This window comes from Amphiura filiformis, chromosome 1 (assembly GCF_039555335.1).
Source record: "Amphiura filiformis chromosome 1, Afil_fr2py, whole genome shotgun sequence".
NCBI classification, from domain to species: domain Eukaryota; kingdom Metazoa; phylum Echinodermata; class Ophiuroidea; order Amphilepidida; family Amphiuridae; genus Amphiura; species Amphiura filiformis.
In genome coordinates, this window is record NC_092628.1 from 81,819,163 (window position 1) to 81,838,250 (window position 19,088).

The 19,088-nt window shown below is 35.8% G+C and overlaps 1 protein-coding gene across 1 annotated transcript in view; it reads right to left on the reverse strand.

The window, feature by feature from the left end:
- Positions 1–17,715: 17,715 nt before the first annotated feature.
- LOC140167244 (uncharacterized) overlaps positions 17,716–19,088 on the reverse strand; it is a 143,849-nt gene continuing 142,476 nt past the window's right edge. The window contains exon 6 of the mRNA XM_072190590.1: positions 17,716–18,156. Coding sequence (XP_072046691.1) covers positions 18,076–18,156 — 81 coding nt within the window. The 3' untranslated portion in view covers positions 17,716–18,075. The remainder of the gene's footprint in view (positions 18,157–19,088) is intronic.

A 19,088-nucleotide genomic window follows, 5' to 3' on the forward strand; every position in this document is an offset into this window, starting at 1 on the left:
TATGTCACTTAACATCCAGAATGGTACAACATTATTGTGCAAAGTGTAAAGATAATAACAATATAGCAAACATCAAAATAATGTCAAATAAGATTGTCAAAAAGGTGGTCAGAAAAGGTAGTCAGAAAAGGTAGTCAGAAAAGGTGGTCAGGTTATGGAAACACCCAGCCCTGAGTGGCATTGACCTTGTTAAAGAGATGGGTGACCTATGCAAATAAGAGCAACATGAAACTGGAAAGTGGAAAGGTCAACTCACATTACATAATCAGTTTCAGGCAGGCAGAGAACATGAGATGGGCGCATGTCTTAAAGCATGACTGGGGTAAAATTGATATAAACAAACCTTGACTGAACTTGGAACAACTCATGCATTTTTGAGGAAAGAAACACAAATAATTTGCAATACAAGTAAACTTCCAAAATGAAAACATTTGTCACTTCCAACACATTTATGAGGAAGTATACCTTAATAAAAAGCACACAAATAATAGATAAATTAAGATCAGGTGATGACCTTAATAAAAAGTTTCTAAATTTAGAAATGTTGTCACACTGCAGAACATTTTTAAGTTCTACAATAATCATGTCTTTCAAAATGACCTATCCAAACAACAAAACTAATAAACTTTCAAAATATCAAAACAAAACAATGCATTATAATCAAATTCTGCTGATTGCTATTAATTAAATAAATTGGTTGTGTACACAATTAGATCAATATTTTTAATGATCCTCAACCAAAAACAATCATAAAACTTTCAGCCAAACAAAATAATATTAATTAGTGACCAAAGTTGATGACCTTGCGAATTTACACTAAGGGCGCATACTACCAAAAACTTTTCAGGGCACATAACACTATAATAACATAAAAATAATACACATCAAGAAACAGCTGATCGTTAACAATGCCGGGTTTTACATGATTGCAGAAATGGTGGATTTGACACCATGCGAAAAGATAAATAAACAGGAAAATTTGGAAAGCTCAAGACATGTCCTTTAGCAGCCCTATTAATTTTGCGGGAAGAGATCATAAGGTTTTTCAGGCAAACCACACAGAAAATGACCAAGTTTAATGATTGGCGGAGCATACTTCTCCCTAAACACAGGCTAGTCCTTTTTAAAAATCATACTGCAGTCACACTCATGCAGTTCCTTTAATTCGTTATCTAAATTAACCGTCAAAATTCCGTGCGAAAAAATACCCTATTTTGTCTTAATTACTCAGCCCAAATTTTGTTACAGAGCCCCCACCAAAGACGATGCCGCCCCGGCATAAAAAGGCTGACTGACACCAACAAAAAGGAACAAAATTTGGGCTGCTACACATCATGTAACTTTAAAAAAATGGGTTAAACAAAACAAGAGTTAACGATCAGTGTAATGACATAATATAAATAATGATAACAGTACCGACCAGTACACAATAATAAATGAGCATATAAATTTCTACATATAACCAAAGGTATAAAAACGATGAATGGCACAATGTATACCAAACAATCTCACTTTGCACATTTTGCCAACCCATCCCACACAACAAAACAATACTATCCCAAAAAAACCTCATCCCACTCCTGACACCATTTTGTAAAAGAATAAGGCGAGCACAACAAGGATCCCACTTCTGACACCATTTTGTAAAAGAATGGGGGTCCGAAAAAAATAAGGAGGCGTGGGCCGGGATTTTTAAGTCCCTCTATAAATTGGCTAGTTTTAGAGTGGTTTTACACCAAAACATTTTCGTGCACATAAACAAATAAACAAAGATAAATCCAAAATGCAAACAGAGTCATCTGAAGTGAAATTTTGATCACTTCAAAGCTGCAAACATATTTTTGAACCGACATTAAGATAAACAAACAAAACAAACTTTTTCTTCCCACAAACAAAACGAAAGTATATATCCCAAGTTCATATCAACAATAAAAGCAATTTATAGTCCGGTTTTTCAGTCAAAAGTCAGTATAAAAAATGAATTCTGTAATTTTATAGTTCAGCATGTTATCTCTGGCATATATTTATAGTGGCGAAGATGAAAATCGTGAAACAAATGTCCTCCAGACCGGAATAGAGTTTTTAGATTCTGATGATACACGTTGTGGTTCAGGTTCACGATGATAGTCATTTGCCTTAGAAGAAATATAATTGCACGGAGTACGACAGGATCGAGATGGGCATCCCAGATGGTGGAGTTGATATGTCCAAATTCAGTTGTTGTGATGAATCCATGGGCCTACACTTGTCTACAGCTGGGGTGGGTGAAGTGCTTACATGTAGAACTTCAACTGGTGAACTTGATATTGAGAGTTGTATATTTTTGCACACTGATGATCCATTTAGATTTAGGGGAATTGTTTTGGCATGTTTAGTGGGTAATTTACTACCAGTGACACAATTGCCATCACATCCAGTTATATTTACTGCTTCTGAAGTCCTTCCTGAAACACTGATAATGTCAAAGACAATAATTTCACCTTGTCCAACACTGGCACGCTTGTGTCTAGGGTTCGGTTTAGCAATTCCTGATTTATGAATAAAAATGTCTTCTGCATTGTCTGTTCTGGTAACAAATCCGTACCCTTTAGTCACGTTAAACCATTTCACAGTTCCTCAACATTTGTTGCAATTATTGGTACAGGTGTATTATCAGGTGAGGTAGAAACATTTGAAGTCGAAGAAACATTCACTGTCTTTGGATTCTTGCATTTGCAAGGCTGCTGATGCACAAGTTTATTTTCCAGTTCTTTAACTTTGCTTTCCAATTGCTGCAATCTCTTTAATAAAGTCTCCATTGTAAAAACTGATGGTGATATAAAACGATACACTTGGTGATAAAATGAAGAATAATACAGATGACACAGAGCTATTTGTTGACAACAATATATTTATTTCATATGAAAAGTCCTAAAGCAAAATGGTGGAGGTGGTCTAGCAAGGAACTGGCATGTTGGAGACCAGAGCTAGACTGACAAACATACCAGGTCAAAAACAATAGGTAGCATTATGCTAATTTATATACTCTCTACTACGAATTTAATTATCACCAAAACACACAATAACCATAAGCCCTGAGGGGTGTTTCCATAACCTGACCACCTTTTCTGACTACCTTTTCTGACTACCTTTTCTGACCAGCTTTTACAGTGAGCCCTGTGATATTTGATGCTCACCACAATGGCCTTATCCCAATGCCATATTCCAATAACATTAACCAAACAATCATAGTGCAAAATTTGACCTCAAGTTGCAGAGTATGAGGTTTTTGTACCCCAATTTCCCGATGTCATTGATGAATGTACAAATGTATTGGAGTTAAAGAACTGTGCACTAATAGATGAGAATGTTTTGGATCCTAGTGTTTTACGCCATAATCATAGACGGTCATGCTGGGTGATAATTAGCAAGGTTTTCTCTGGGACTTGTTAATAGATAAACAACATTTTTAAGGGTACATGGTTGTTATTTCTTTCTCACTTTAGATTATTTATTTGTACCTTTTGCTTGTCGAGTATTTTGTTTTGTTTAATACAGTTTTGTTTGTATATTTAATGTCTTGGATGCACCATCGGATCGAGTGACACTGATGTAAAAACAATTTTCAAATAAAACTTGAAACTTAAAAACTACAACACTTTCATGGTAAATGAAATTATTTAAAACAAATAAAATAAAATTTTGCACGCACATCCAATTTTCCTGACTTCATTCGAACGAGTGCTCCCTAGTGTTTACCCTCAGCACTTCCCTGTTCTGACTTTGTCTGTCTGATGGACAATTAAGGGTATACGATGTATTGTTGGTCGAAGCAGCAGAAAACAAAGTAGTTCACAGCACCTTGCAAATGGTAGTGAGTTTTAGCAAAATTGCATTGCTCAATAAGCCCAATCGGCATTGGAAGTTTGCAATGCATTTGCAGTTTTGGGACACTTTGTCCTTTGACCTATCGGGAAAATTCAGAAAAATTGGGGTTTTGAGCGTACAAAATATAACTTAAAACGTGTTACTAGAATAAAAACAAACCCAAAAATTTGATTATTGTATAAATTAATTATTTTATTATTTATAATGATAACATATTACAATAATAAATTAATGATTACAGCAATTCTCCAGATATGTCAGAGGTCAAAGTGTCCCAAAAACCTGAAAGTTATGGCGATTGGGCTTATTCATAGCAAGCGTGTAGAATAATTCAAATATCACAGATATACTTTTGTAGGTCCTGTGGTTCTTGAGTTATGTTGTAGAGAGGGCTGAAACAACAACACTTTTGTAAAACGTACATAACTCATTAACAATAAATTAAGCAAGTTTTCCAAAGTATATGATTTGTATAATGAACTTCTGCAAAACACCAATGTGTTATTTTTCAATGATATATTGATTCAGATAAATGAAAATCTGCTTCGACCAACAATACCTCGTATACCCTTAAACCCATATTCACATTCATGCTGCACCCTTAATATTATCAGGGCATGTTTGACCATAGGCCTGAATGTGACCTTGTGAAGTGGTAATAGTGTTTACTCTATCGATTATTGACCCAGCACCTGAAATGATAGCTGTCTCCTCTCTAAACTGAGAAGTTAACTGCCCTGTGAAAAACCATGGAAGTATGGAAAAACAAAACAAATTTCACTTAATAATTTCAATTTTATGTCACTTAACATCCAGAATGGTACAACATTATTGTGCAAAGTGTAAAGATAATAACAATATAGCAAACATCAAAATAATGTCAAATAAGATTGTCAAAAAAGGTGGTCAGAAAAGGTAGTCAGAAAAGGTAGTCAGAAAAGGTGGTCAGGTTATGGAAACACCCAGCCCTGAGTGGCATTGACCTTGTTAAAGAGATGGGTGACCTATGCAAATAAGAGCAACATGAAACTGGAAAGTGGAAAGGTCAACTCACATTACATAATCAGTTTCCAGGCAGGCAGAGAACATGAGATGGGCGCATGTCTTAAAGCATGACTGGGGTAAAATTGATATAAACAAACCTTGACTGAACTTGGAACAACTCATGCATTTTTGAGGAAAGAAACACAAATAATTTGCAATACAAGTAAACTTCCAAAATGAAAACATTTGTCACTTCCAACACATTTATGAGGAAGTATACCTTAATAAAAAGCACACAAATAATAGATAAATTAAGATCAGGTGATGACCTTAATAAAAAGTTTCTAAATTTAGAAATGTTGTCACACTGCAGAACATTTTTAAGTTCTACAATAATCATGTCTTTCAAAATGACCTATCCAAACAACAAAACTAATAAACTTTCAAAATATCAAAACAAAACAATGCATTATAATCAAATTCTGCTGATTGCTATTAATTAAATAAATTGGTTGTGTACACAATTAGATCAATATTTTAATGATCCTCAACCAAAAACAATCATAAAACTTTCAGCCAAACAAAATAATATTAATTAGTGACCAAAGTTGATGACCTTGCGAATTTACACTAAGGGCGCATACTACCAAAAACTTTTCAGGGCACATAACACTATAATAACATAAAAATAATACACATCAAGAAACAGCTGATCGTTAACAATGCCGGGTTTTACATGATTGCAGAAATGGTGGATTTGACACCATGCGAAAAGATAAATAAACAGGAAAATTTGGAAAGCTCAAGACATGTCCTTTAGCAGCCCTATTAATTTTGCGGGAAGAGATCATAAGGTTTTTCAGGCAAACCACACAGAAAATGACCAAGTTTAATGATTGGCGGAGCATACTTCTCCCTAAACACAGGCTAGTCCTTTTAAAAATCATACTGCAGTCACACTCATGCAGTTCCTTTAATTCGTTATCTAAATTAACCGTCAAAATTCCGTGCGAAAAAATACCCTATTTTGTCTTAATTACTCAGCCCAAATTTTGTTACACTAGTATAAAATTGTTATGAAACAGTTTATATAATTGTATTAGTGACAGTAAAAGTAAAGTGTACGTACTAGGCTTATATTATTGAATGCAACATATCATTAAATGTCATAATTGTATTGGCACTTCCCTGAACAATTCTGATTTTAAAATCTGCCAGTTTATTAATCGCGAAATTCCAGGTTAAAAATAGACTATGGACTTTTAATTTTAAACGGGATATTGAGCGGGCAAAGTCCCTAACACTCACACTGTCAATCATTATACAAATATTTTAAACTGTCTATGAGTGTGATGGTCGAAATATAATCACGAGGTGAAAGATGGATTGTTCCATTCCACGAGCCGGAACGGCGAGTGGAATGGAACAATACATCTTTCACCGAGTGATTATATTTCGACCATTACACGAATTTAAGACAGTTAATATTTGTTTTATATCACTCATGCATAAATTCTATTACTAAAATACTATTTAAGGTAGGAAATACGTTTGTGAAGATTATCATTCATCCAGGTAGTAAATAATAAATTATTTTGAACTACAATCTAGGCAAATGGACTTACGTTTTTGAGTGGGAAATACATTTTTTCATCAACGTAACACCATGTTTTGCCGTGATATACTTCACATTTTGGGGTCCACCCCATAACTAAATCGGCGAGTCCAAGAGTCAGCGAACGGCCCTGCGCACGGCTTGGCGCAGGCGCACTACGGCAGAGCACATGATGGTATACAAATATTTTATATCACTCATGTATAAATTCTATTACTAAAATACTATTTAAGGTAGGATATACATTTTTTCATCAACATAACACCATGTTTTGCCGTGATATACTTTACATTTTGGGGTCCACCCCATAACTAAATCGGCGAGTCCAAGAGTCAGCGCACGGCTTGGCGCAGGCGCACTACGGCAGAGCACATGATGGTAAAGACTATCACACGGAGAGGGTGATAGTAAAAATGATAAATGGTAATCAACCAATGAACTGTCTAGAATTTATGTATGAGTGATATAATAAAGACTATCACACGGAGAGGGTGGTGATAAAAATGGCAAATGGTAAACAACCAATGAACTGTCTAGAATTTATGTATGAGTGATAAAAAACACAATGGCGACATACTTGTGTACCATGTAGTTATTAATGGTAATGATAGGTACCCGGAGGATTTAAACCATAACGAGATCTGGGCGACCAATCACAAGCCAGATCCATTTAAAGATGCATTACATCATGGCCAATTTTAGTAGGCCAGATTTCCGACAATCTCATCCATAGAAGCTCATAGACAGCCGTGTTAAGCATCTCTGACCGCAATCCAAAGTCAGTAGTCCACTTGGGGAGCTAACAAACAGAGGGTGTGGGGTGACTGAAAAGATCAGATGTGAAAATCTATCAATTGTGTACACATTAATTAAATCAGAGTTTTAAGCTTAAATACAATATCCAGAGTATATGCAGAATGGGCAAGTGGACTACGGGCGGGGTAGTCTAATTCTGCACCTGATGAAAATAACATGGAAAACTTGTCCTTTTGTCTGTATCATTGTTTTTTGTGTTGTTTGTTTTCGTTTTGTTGGATCATTTTTGATGTTAAAAAATGTATAACATAAAATCAGCCATCTTTTGTATTGTATTATTTGTTACTAAATCATAGAGAGTAACACTATGGCTGTCGAAAGATAAAAAAGAAAGAAAAAAAGACAAAAAAAAAAGAAGAAAAAGACCGGCTAGACGCACTCATCACCGAACATGTTGAGTTGCACGAAACCGTGTGGACATGGGCATAAATAATTACCCTGATACACAGAACATGTCGAACGCTCGGATCAATTCAGTTTGATTTGTCATCGAAGTGCTTCCAAAATATTATGGTTGCCACATATTTTTGGAAGATTAAGGACCACTCCATTATATCCTGACTTTACTTTTTCGTGTTGAAAATTAAGCGCGCGTTGCATGACAATTTTAACCGTGCGTATAGGACTACCATGCGTTTGAATCAAAAAGGCAAATCGCACTGATCTATATATTTTTTATACGGTCAATCTCACACGCATTTCAATGGACAATCTGTATATGAATGAAGTCAAATTTTCACACCTCACTGTTGCTATACAATGATTTCTTAAAAGAATCAGCTTTCCTTCATTATTTCATTATCCTTGACGTCTTTAATATATAGTTGCATTTTCAATGTTGTCTCCATGTTCATTTCTTACGTCCAAAATCTTCGATACCAGGTTGATTTTGAATATAGATAGACGGGCGTATGATCACGTGGAAATCGCAACCTCTCAAATACACGTAATAACTTTTTCCAACTCCATCCCCACATGTCAAAAAGAATTCTACTCCACTGGATGACGCATTAGACTATACAAATGACCAGAACCCTTATAAGGCTTTTTGAAGTAGGTCTATGGCGGCCCGTATGGCGGGCACAACAGCAGAGGACGTACTTTGATTTGGGTAATATTTTGTATGCTTCTCAGCTGACAAAAGATTACCCAAATCAAAGTACGCCCTCTCCTTATGTACCCGCCATATTTCAAAAAGGTGTATGGCACTTAAAAAAAACTTTATAGAGCGTTCATCTGTATCTGTTTAAATCAATTCTTTGAACCATTGTTTACAACTATACTCTCAGTTGAGAAAGTGACGCGCTAACTATGAACTGCATGGTCTCCAGGTCTGAGTATGTCAGTAATCCAGATCCAACTGTATCAGAAAGAGCCGTGTGGATATATACATTTCAGAAGAAGCTAGAGATTGACTGATAAGCATGTTTGTTTGTCTTGATAAAAATATCGTATTTTATTCAAAGGATAGTTAATTCCACGAACTGTCGTGATTTATTTATAGTTCATTTACATATTAGCCCTAAACAAAATTAACAAAGTGCCGAAAGGTTGACACGAACTGGTACAAAAACCGCTGCTTGTATTATTGCTGAACCCTGCCATGCCAACTGGACATTGGCACAGAGATGGCAGCCAATGTAAGTTACATTAAGGAATAACAACTATTTTAGTGTTGCGATTTGGTAGTTCACAGCATCTTGCGTATGGTAGTGAACTTTGGCAAGATTGCATTGATCACTTTCATAGCGAGTTTGTACTATTTGTAGAAGAAAACAAATATCACAGATGTACTTTTGTAGGTCCTGTAGTTATGTTGTAAAGAGGGTTGAAACAACAACACAAGTAAAACGTAACTCATTACAATAATAAATCAAGCAAGTTTTCAAAGTATATGACATGTAGAATGAACTTTTGCAAAACATGAAAGTGTTATATTTCAATAATATATTCATCTAGATAATGAAAATCGATTTTTTTGGCTGCTTCGACCAACAATACCTTGTCTACCCTTAAACTTCAATAATGCTACAGTGGCACACCTACGCGACGTTGGTATGTAATGGAAAGTAGTAGAAAATATTCATTGATATGAAATTTATATTTGTATTTTTCGCATTTGTCATTTGCCAATTGTATATAAAAATTTACCAATTTAGAATGTTCGGGAATAAGCATGTTTTATCTTAAATTTGCAGAGCAATTCATTGTGGTAGCTTATGTAAATTCCATCATGTTTGCGCGGCAAATGGGTTTCTCATTCATGACGCATTACGCATAAATGCGTGGTTAATGTTTAACCACAATATCATCAAACTCTACTATGCCTTCAAAGTATAATAGCCTTCAACTTTTGTTCGGATTAATAAATTATTTCATTGTTTAGTAGTATTACATAATCTATTAAAGGCAAGTTTTCTGAGGCATTTTAGTATTGAAGCTTATTGCCTTCTACACTAACTTGTCCCACTTAATTAATACAACGAATTGCCAGTGGTTACTATTTTATGAAAGTTTTGTTGCAAGCCATGCAGCCATTTCAGCAACCGATATCGTCAAGCAGCTCAACCTTGTGACCCGGGGGCACTTCAATATGAAATGGATACAGGTGTAGTGCTGGCACTTTCGCACTAAGGGGCATTCGGTGAGAGCAAAATGTAAAATATATGGGGTCATTGGGTGAGAGCATGATTTTTGGCATTCAGTGAGAGCAAAATGTAAAAAATATGGGGTCATTGGGTGAGAACATGATCTTTTTTTAAATGGAATCTTTGGGTGAGAGCCGAAACAGCGCCGCAAAAACCTCGAAAATCGATTTTCTAGGTCTAAATGGCTTCAAATTTCATCGTTTTTTCAAAATAAGTAACAAAATCAGTGATAAATGAAAGTTTCTGTTCAAATTGAACTTGTAAGGGTCTTTGGGTGACAGATCAAATGGAAAAATAGGGGGTCTTTGGGTGACAGAGCATGTGTTCGTAAAAAAATATGGGGTCTTTGGGTGAGAGCGATGCTGAAAAAGGGGGTCTTAACAGCCCTACATACGCGTCACCTCCAAAGTTGGAGTGCCCCCCCGGGCCTTGTGACCTTGTTATGTAAGCTATTTTAGTCTACAAAATGTAATTTAAATGGTGTCCGCTGCCTGACTAAAACGGTTACATCCAATGGATTCCTAGTTTTGCGAATGGTTACAACAATGCTCATTTGGCTTAAGTCAAAGGCAGGGACGATAGAATCCCTTGATTGATTATATTTGCCGTATTTGTATACATGAAGTTGACCTTATTTCCATCTATATGTAAATTATAGCCACAAATCCTCTAAAAGGGATTGATTCCAAAATGTCAAGGCATTATATATTTGAAATTTGTGTATATCAGGTCTAGGTTGGTTTTTTTTTTTTTCTTGTTGTTTTTGAGTTTCTTTTTAAGATGATTTTTTGGCCCTGTGGGATGCCAGCCGCTCTGATTTTTAAGATTTTAAAACTTAGACGGTGCATATCAATGACCAAACTCTATAGTTTTATATTTGAGCATGATCACTTGTGTAAGGCCATAGGAAATTATGTAAATAGGCTTGTAGGCCCTATATGTAATTTGTTTTTTGCAGACACGAATTCATAAATTTCCCGTGGGTCGATTTCCCCCTTTTTTGCACTGGTGTGTTAAATACTGCAAAGAAAGAATTATGGTACTTATTTCCAACTTCTGATATATGTCTTAATGAATCTTGTCAATGCAGACGATTGGACGTGATTTCACAAGCTGGGAAACGTCTATCAAATCAATAAATTGCACTTACTGTGTACATTTCGATAACCAACTCTGTTATCTTTATCAACACTGAATGAAGACTGCTACTGTGAACTGGGCGTCCCAAATTTCCTCCCTGTCTCTCCCACGTATGAGAGATCACAATTCAAGCAAGGAATGTTGTAAATGGCCTGAGTTGCATTAAGCGGATCGCGTTTATCCCGGGTACACCAGTTGTTTCCTAAGGGTGTTGTGTGGCCGCATAGCAGTAGAGATGTTGTAGGATTTCATGACTCTCGACACTCTTTCACTGAAATATGGCAAGACCACCATACCTTTGCTCTTTGTCTGTTCTTCTGTGCTCTTGGTGGATTTCTTAGGTTTGACTGCCTGCATCGGGTCTTTCTCCTGTTTAAATGTCCAATCAGGATAACCACACACTCGGGCACACACCTACAGCGCTGCCTGGACTTTCTCTTCTTTTATGATCTTCCTCTTCCGTTATAATGCGTTCTTTCCTGTCAAACAAAGTTCTTATGACACCCATGTTTTGGTGCAGGGGTAGTGGGACTGGAAACTCAGGTACTGACTGGTCAGTATGAGTTGACTTGCGGTAAACGAGAAGCTTAACCGTACCGTCTTCCTTTCTGACTATGAGGGTATCCAGAAAAGGGATGGTTCCTTCTGCCTCTTCTTCATAGGTGAACTTTATGGAGTCCGATTTGTCAGTTTTGTTGATGTGGTCCGTTAGCTGTTGCCCCGTTGGACAGTGTTTCTCTTCACCATCTCGAGGATGTCATCGACATATCTTAGCCACAATTTTGACTTACACTCCATGGGAGCCGTAGCAATAGCTTGTTGTTCCAGTACCTCCATAAAGATATTAGCCGCAATCGGTGATACTGGGCTTCCCATCGCGGTTCCAAACAACTGACGGTAAATTTTGCCTCTGAAGGTGAAATAATTGAAGACCGAATTAAAAAGACTAGTTTGCGTATGACGTCCTGACAACCAGACCAAAAATGCCGTACTGCGCAGGTCAGCAACCAATCACGTCGCGCCTTTGCACTGACGTCAGACGCAAACTAGTCTTTTTTAATTCGGTCTTCAATTATAGGTGGTGGTCAGAATAAAATCCAGTGGAATTCTGTAGATATTGGAATAAATTACAAAAATCTTTCGTTATTTAATGAGAACCGAGGTAGGGTAATATCTCATTTTCCTTAGGTCACGTCGTAGGTAATCTTTTATATTTTGTATTGAGTCCTTTGTTTGTGATAACGAAGTATGATAGTGGCTTGAAACTGATACTATCACGACATGAACCGATATTATGGCAGTTTTGGTGTCCCTGAAAAGAGCTTTTTATGTGGTAAAATTACTACGATATGCTCCTAGAGCAGTTTGGGTGGCTTTGAAAACATGGAAGAGTCCCATTTATGTGGATTGAAATAAAAGGTGTGAAAACGTATTTTTTTTTTACCTTTAGGATTGTCTTTAGGCCCCTGTCATTGCAATTATACATGTCGGTTTCTTCAGTTTTTAATTGGAGAATATTATTTTTTCTATTCATATAATTTTGTGTTTTATTATAAACCATGTAAAACAAGCAAGAAATAAAATTAGTTTAGTTACAGTAGTCTCGACTTATCCTGATAAAAAACCCTTCGAGCTTCGTTGAGTTAATGGTTCAAGGTCTATCTAAAATTGAGGTAATTAACAGAATAACATTTAATTGATATGCTTTTGTTTGTACGTTAATTGATTATGCGGAGAGTTGCCCTTCCCTTCAATCAATGAGACTGTGTGGGGCCACAATGGCAATGATGATCCATCAAACTGGCATTAATGATCCAATGTCACAAGTGCTTACATTATGTTGAGACTGAGTGGAAATGTACTCAAAAGTGTAGCATTCAGTCCACTAAAGATTCATTTTAAATTTACCCAATATCATATTAATCATCTTAATGCCGGTACAACCGTTAAAACCATAAAAACCATTAAACCCACAGTTTGTTTTTTCATCTTGCTCATCAGGAGAACCGGAAAGGTTCAAATGGAATTGATAAGCTTTTATATAAAACGACATTGTTCATCCTTCAAATACAATTAATAAATCATGTTTATCGCTATATGCATCATAAATAGTTTTCTTTTATAAAATGTCTGATATTTGATGAAATAAAAACCTGAACTGAAAAGTCTAACAGTCATGTGTAATGTCAATGCATTTTTGGTTGGTTCTGGACGAATTCAACGAGCCAAGTGATGGTCAGAATTCATTTGGCAATTACAGCGTCCCATCCGCACCAAACTGGTGTTGTGGCTGCCCAATTGGTGGATCAAAGCCGCTTATAATCGATATTATAGACGAGGTGACCTCAATGTTTATCAACAAAGGTAAGGGAATGGTATACCGATATGCTTGAGTGAACCCCATGCAACCACTACACTGTTCAATATCCTTGTTATGTGGCGGGAGTTGTAAAACACGAGCCCTGAACAAAATATGATGCGCGCGCATACTGACAGGCAAAATACAATGGAAATTGTGATGATGCGTGATTGCGTGCGCATACTGCCAGGCATTGACGTCAGAAGTCAACTCATCTATGTTGTATTGTGTTTCATAACTTTCATTATTCTTTTGTCTTCGTGTAACACAAGTGATGGAATGCAGTTTAAATTCCCCGCTATGTACCGTGTTCACCTACTAAGATAGAGGGCAAACAAAGTCAAAGGCCATTGGGTGGCCATAGCCTAGGCCACTGTTGGTCGTTGACTTCTATTGCACAAAACAAGTAAACAGTTAAGAAGGCAAGTTCTATAAGGTTTCTTAATTCTAATGTCTAGACGAGCAGATATGTTGTTCAGGAGGGTGTTTAGAGTCACTAGACTAGCAAGCAAAACACTGGTGTTCCAATTTTTTCTACCTCAAATGCCAAATTATCTCATCTAATAATTTAAAGAACTTGTTGATATTCCCAGTGCTATGGGTTCTCACTATTGGAACGTACTCTGAATATGTGATCTGTACCACGAAATGAGCGTCAAGTCGTGAGATGGTAGTTTCGAAACGCCCTGGCTACTGCGTTGGTGTTCTTTGTTTCACACGCATCTGTTTAAGTTTGAAGTATGTCTGTATGTCCTTTGTGAATGGGGGGGGCAGAATGGGTCATTAACGAAGGGCATACTACTGGCTTGTACAGGTGCGCGGCAACCAAAGAACATCATCCAGGATGCCTCGAAACTACCAACTTGCGAATTAATACCCATTTCGACGTAAAATATTCGTTTCACAAAAATTCGGTTTTCAATCTATTTCAATTCACTTTTAATTATATGTGATAGACCTTTGTTTGGGGGAAATATAATAATCGATTTACGTCATCAAACATTCATTAGAAGTTAAACATTATTGGAAACACAAAGGGGAATAGATTAAATAACGCAGCCACGTTGCATCGAATATTCTGTATCCACTAAAAAACACATTGCAAAAACGTTGTTAAAAACTTTTAAACAACTAGAGTTGTTCGGGTGCCCTGCTTAAACAACACAATAAGTTGTTTAAGACTCAGTGTTTTATGTTGTTTAAGCTTGGCACTTACACATATCGATTCTGAAACAATTTTTGAATTATATAAACAAGATTTGTAACAAACAACAACGTTTTTGCAGTGTATATAGCGGGGCTAGAGTGTAAAGTTTAGTAAAGATATTTGCCCATTTCATTTGTGTGTGGTTTTGTTGTGTGAAATACATGCATGAAATTCCAAATAAATGACACGACGAAAATCGTTATAATTGCTTTCATTATCTACATTTATTGCGTGCTTTTGAAACAATCATGGCATGCTTGCCCAGCAGTGGTTTGTATTAAGATACCCATTATACAATATGTAAATATGCATAGTGTGACAATACAACAGCTTACAGATAAACAAGAAAAATACAACTTTTATTTCCTCTACTAGATCATTTGTCTGTCTATTATTTAATGGATATGTCTTTTACAGCTTCAAATAAATTAGAGAAAATCAAACCCGATTTCATATGATATTTCATTGCATGAAACCGTTTATATATTTTGTATGTACATGGTGTTAATTAAAATGAAGATGGTTGATGATGTAATAATGCTAACTTTGAACATTATACAATATACTTCTTATATTATGCAATTATAAATAAAAACGACTTCTATAACATCATTGTCATCACACACTGCAGGGCTGTATTTGGTTATTTACAAACTTAAAAGTCCAGTATACCGTATATGCTTTAGTGCATTACATGCAACATCTACCACTTAGTTTTGAAAATAAAATATTTTAATAATACCAAGATAACCATTAAAAATATACATCTTGGCAGATACATCGACTAATAAATACCGGCATCGCAACAATAGATCATTATTTCATCACCACACAAGCAAAATATAAATTGACGTAGATACTCAATAAAGTGTTCTTAACTTTTTCGGGCAAGAATTAATGTTACACAATAATTTAAATATTTCACTAAAAGATCTATTGTAAATATAGCCTCTTCATTATACATATTTTACGTGTAAGCACCATGTTTTAGTACATCACTATGACTATATGAGCACATATACAAACAAATATCATCAATAAATTAGGCTCTCTTGCACTGTCTGATACAGGTAAATAATAATCTGATAATGTTAACACAAAAATCATCTTTCATGGGCTGGATCTGGGGCCATTCAAGTCAAACATCTTCCTGAACCCAACATGTTTTGTTGTGCTGCTTTAGTCAGTCAGCAGCGCAAGCATCACAGCCCCTATTTTGTTTAAGGACTCTTCCTCGCATACCCCGATGTATATCACAACCATATTCTTATGGTCAGTTAGTGGGTGGCCCATAGCAGAGTTACTGTAGGGCTACCCCAAGCTGGATTAGCCCTGAGTAACTTCAGGGCTACTCCACCATGAGCCGTACTGCATAGTGGAGTAGATGTGGATTAGCTCTGAAGTTACTGCAAAGCTACCCAAGCTTGGAGTAGCCCTGTAGTAACTTTGCTATTGGCCATCCGGTAACTGGCCATCAGAATATGGTGTATTTTGCCTGCTTTTTGGACCCACTTGAAACGTTTTTCTGTGTTAATACTAATGTTAATTCTCCACCAATACTTATTTTTCCACGCTTTTTCACAACTTATGTTTCGGTTATTCACTAGTCTACATAACTATTTACAGCGTGATTATTGACGAGTGATTTTTAAGCTCAATATTACTTAGTTAAAGTGGTGGCATAAGGCAAAGAAGTATCGGCGACTACATGAATCGAACAAAATTGAAGAAATTTAAGTCCTATTTTATGAAACAAATATGTGACGTGATCAAGCTTAGATAAGTCTGATCATTTGATGTCGATCAAAATCAAAATTCAGTTTTCAATTTTATTACTTGGGCTATTCTCAGAGCTTAATTTTGCTGCAAACCGAAAACCCCATCATAATTAGACTTACGGTTCCAGTGTTGCTAAGAACCCTGGCTCAGAACAATAAAATATAAAAAAAGTTGATTATTATTATTGGTTTTATCTCCAAATCAATATACCCGACATCCATTACATTTTCCTTGATCACAACACATATGAATGCTAACTCTCTAAGGAATCGCGTTAATTACATACTCGTATTATCTATATACCTAAAACACCCTAAAAGCATTTTTTTGCCCAAAATAAACATGTAACATTGTTTTATCTATCATACAGTTTGTTCAGCTTTAGACAGGCCTAACTTAATAAGGCACATCGGATTTTGGTAACCATGATTCCCGAACACAAAAATCCCATCCATCAACATTAAGCCCTATAGTTACCCTTTCCCGCTCAAACTAAAGTGGCATAATCTATAATACTATACTCCTCATACCCATATATCTTATAAGCTTTATTATCATCTCGCACTCAATATACCAATAGTACACTTTCTATTTTGTTTTTGTATTTTTCCTCATTATCTTGTTAGGAGATCTCGCCATCTGATTGTTTGATTATACTTTTATTTCATCATTACTTATACAGAGATAAAATTACAACTACTTTTATTATTTTCTACTTTGCAGTACACCGATTTTTCCTCTCTGAAATTCCGGATTTTAGTCTGTATTATGATAAAAGTCGCGAATGTAATACTCAGAAACATGCGAAAGTAAAGTTGATACTACAAACTATTCATTTATTCGTTTTATCCCGCATTTTTATACACTCTTTATTTATCTATCATACTTCTATTGCCTATTGCCACGCATGCAGTCACTTGCATTCAAAACAATTTAATCCTCAAAGATATTGGCAAAATAAGCTACTATATTAAACAATACACACATGTAACACACACATTGTTCTAATATTATTTTTACCCACGCGTTTACTTAGTTACTTAAGGTGGTACTACACCCCTTGATAAATGTGTGACTATTTTTGCATTTTTCTCAAAAAATAACAAAAGTAATGTATATTATAGGGGCAAGGAATCCAGTTGCTACACTTGAATTTCAGTGACTCAAGACAGGCGGTACGTTATTTATGATAAGAAAAGAGGTACCGCTAGAATGTACCTCATTTCTTAACATATATAGTGCTCCTATAATATACATAACTTTTGTTATAGTGTGTAGTTATTTTTTTTTTTTTTGCAAAAATTAGTCACAAAATTTATCGGGGTGTAGTACCACCTTAAACTGAGCTGTGATGAGTGAAAGTGACTAAGTTGATTTCTGGGTAGAGCTATTTTCAATGACTGATGTGACTTTCACAATCAGATTTAAGTTTTCAAAGCTTTACAAGATACTACTCATTCAAATGATCGACAACTACAAAATGTTCAGCAAACTATAAAATCAACATGGCGATTATTCTTCTTATATTTCAGATTCAGAATCTTACCAATACCCGACAAGTCTTGCATAGCTTAGCTTTACCAAAAATTATTTCCATGGTTTGGAAAAGGGTAACTATAGGGCAGGTTATTTAGATCGATAGATGGCGCCGTTTTCGTCATCACCACTTTGGTAGGTTGTCTTTTTGACTCACTGGTGGAGCATCATCATTCAGTGTCGATTCAATGGCAAGTTGATACATCTAGAAAGACAATGACAAATGTTAAGGCTTTGATATTAGTATTACTACTAGTCCTACATGAATTATTAAAGCACTTCGACAATTTTAAATAGTAATATCAATCAAGAGGCATAAGTTGACTTTTAATTAAGTATGGTTTTGTCAAACAAGTCAAAGCAGTTCAAGGCCAAGTTACTGACTATCCATAGGGAAATAGATTATGTTCAAATAGCAATCAATTTCTAGGAATCTATGTCTAATAGGAGACAAAAAAAACCTGTTCTACCTGCGGCCTTTCACCAAATGACTCTAAAATCATCACAATCTATAAATAAATTGCATTTTTTTCCTTCACTAATTTCCGTCAAAATCAAACTCAATCCACCTTTGGCCAAAAAGTAAAGTATAAGTATTCTATTCTATTCTATTCTATTCTATATAAGCATTTATAAGCGCTCTACATAGAACACAGCGCTTTACAATGAGAAACATATAAATACTACAGGAAAAATACAAATCAAAGCACAAAATGCTTTAAGGTTTATCCAGAGTTGGGTAGATCATTTGGACCAGATCAATATTCCTACCACTCCCCAAAAAGGGTGACACAAGAGAATGCAAAAACAACAGGACCATCTCTCTAATCTCCCATGCAAGTAAGATCATGCTGTACATTACGGTTGAGAGGATCAAACAGCACATGCGTCGTGAGATTCCCCAGAGCAGGCCGGTTTTGTGGAAGGCAGAGGCACAAGAGACCAAATAGCAAACATCAGAAATATTACAGAGAAAGCTATTGAATTCAACCGTCCAATCTACATGTGCTTCATCGACTATTCAAAAGCATTTGATACTGTTCAACATCAAAAACTGTGGGACACCTTAGTATCAATGGGCTTCCCAAAACATGTGGTAGAACTGCTTAGGACACTCTATGACGATCAGGAATCAAT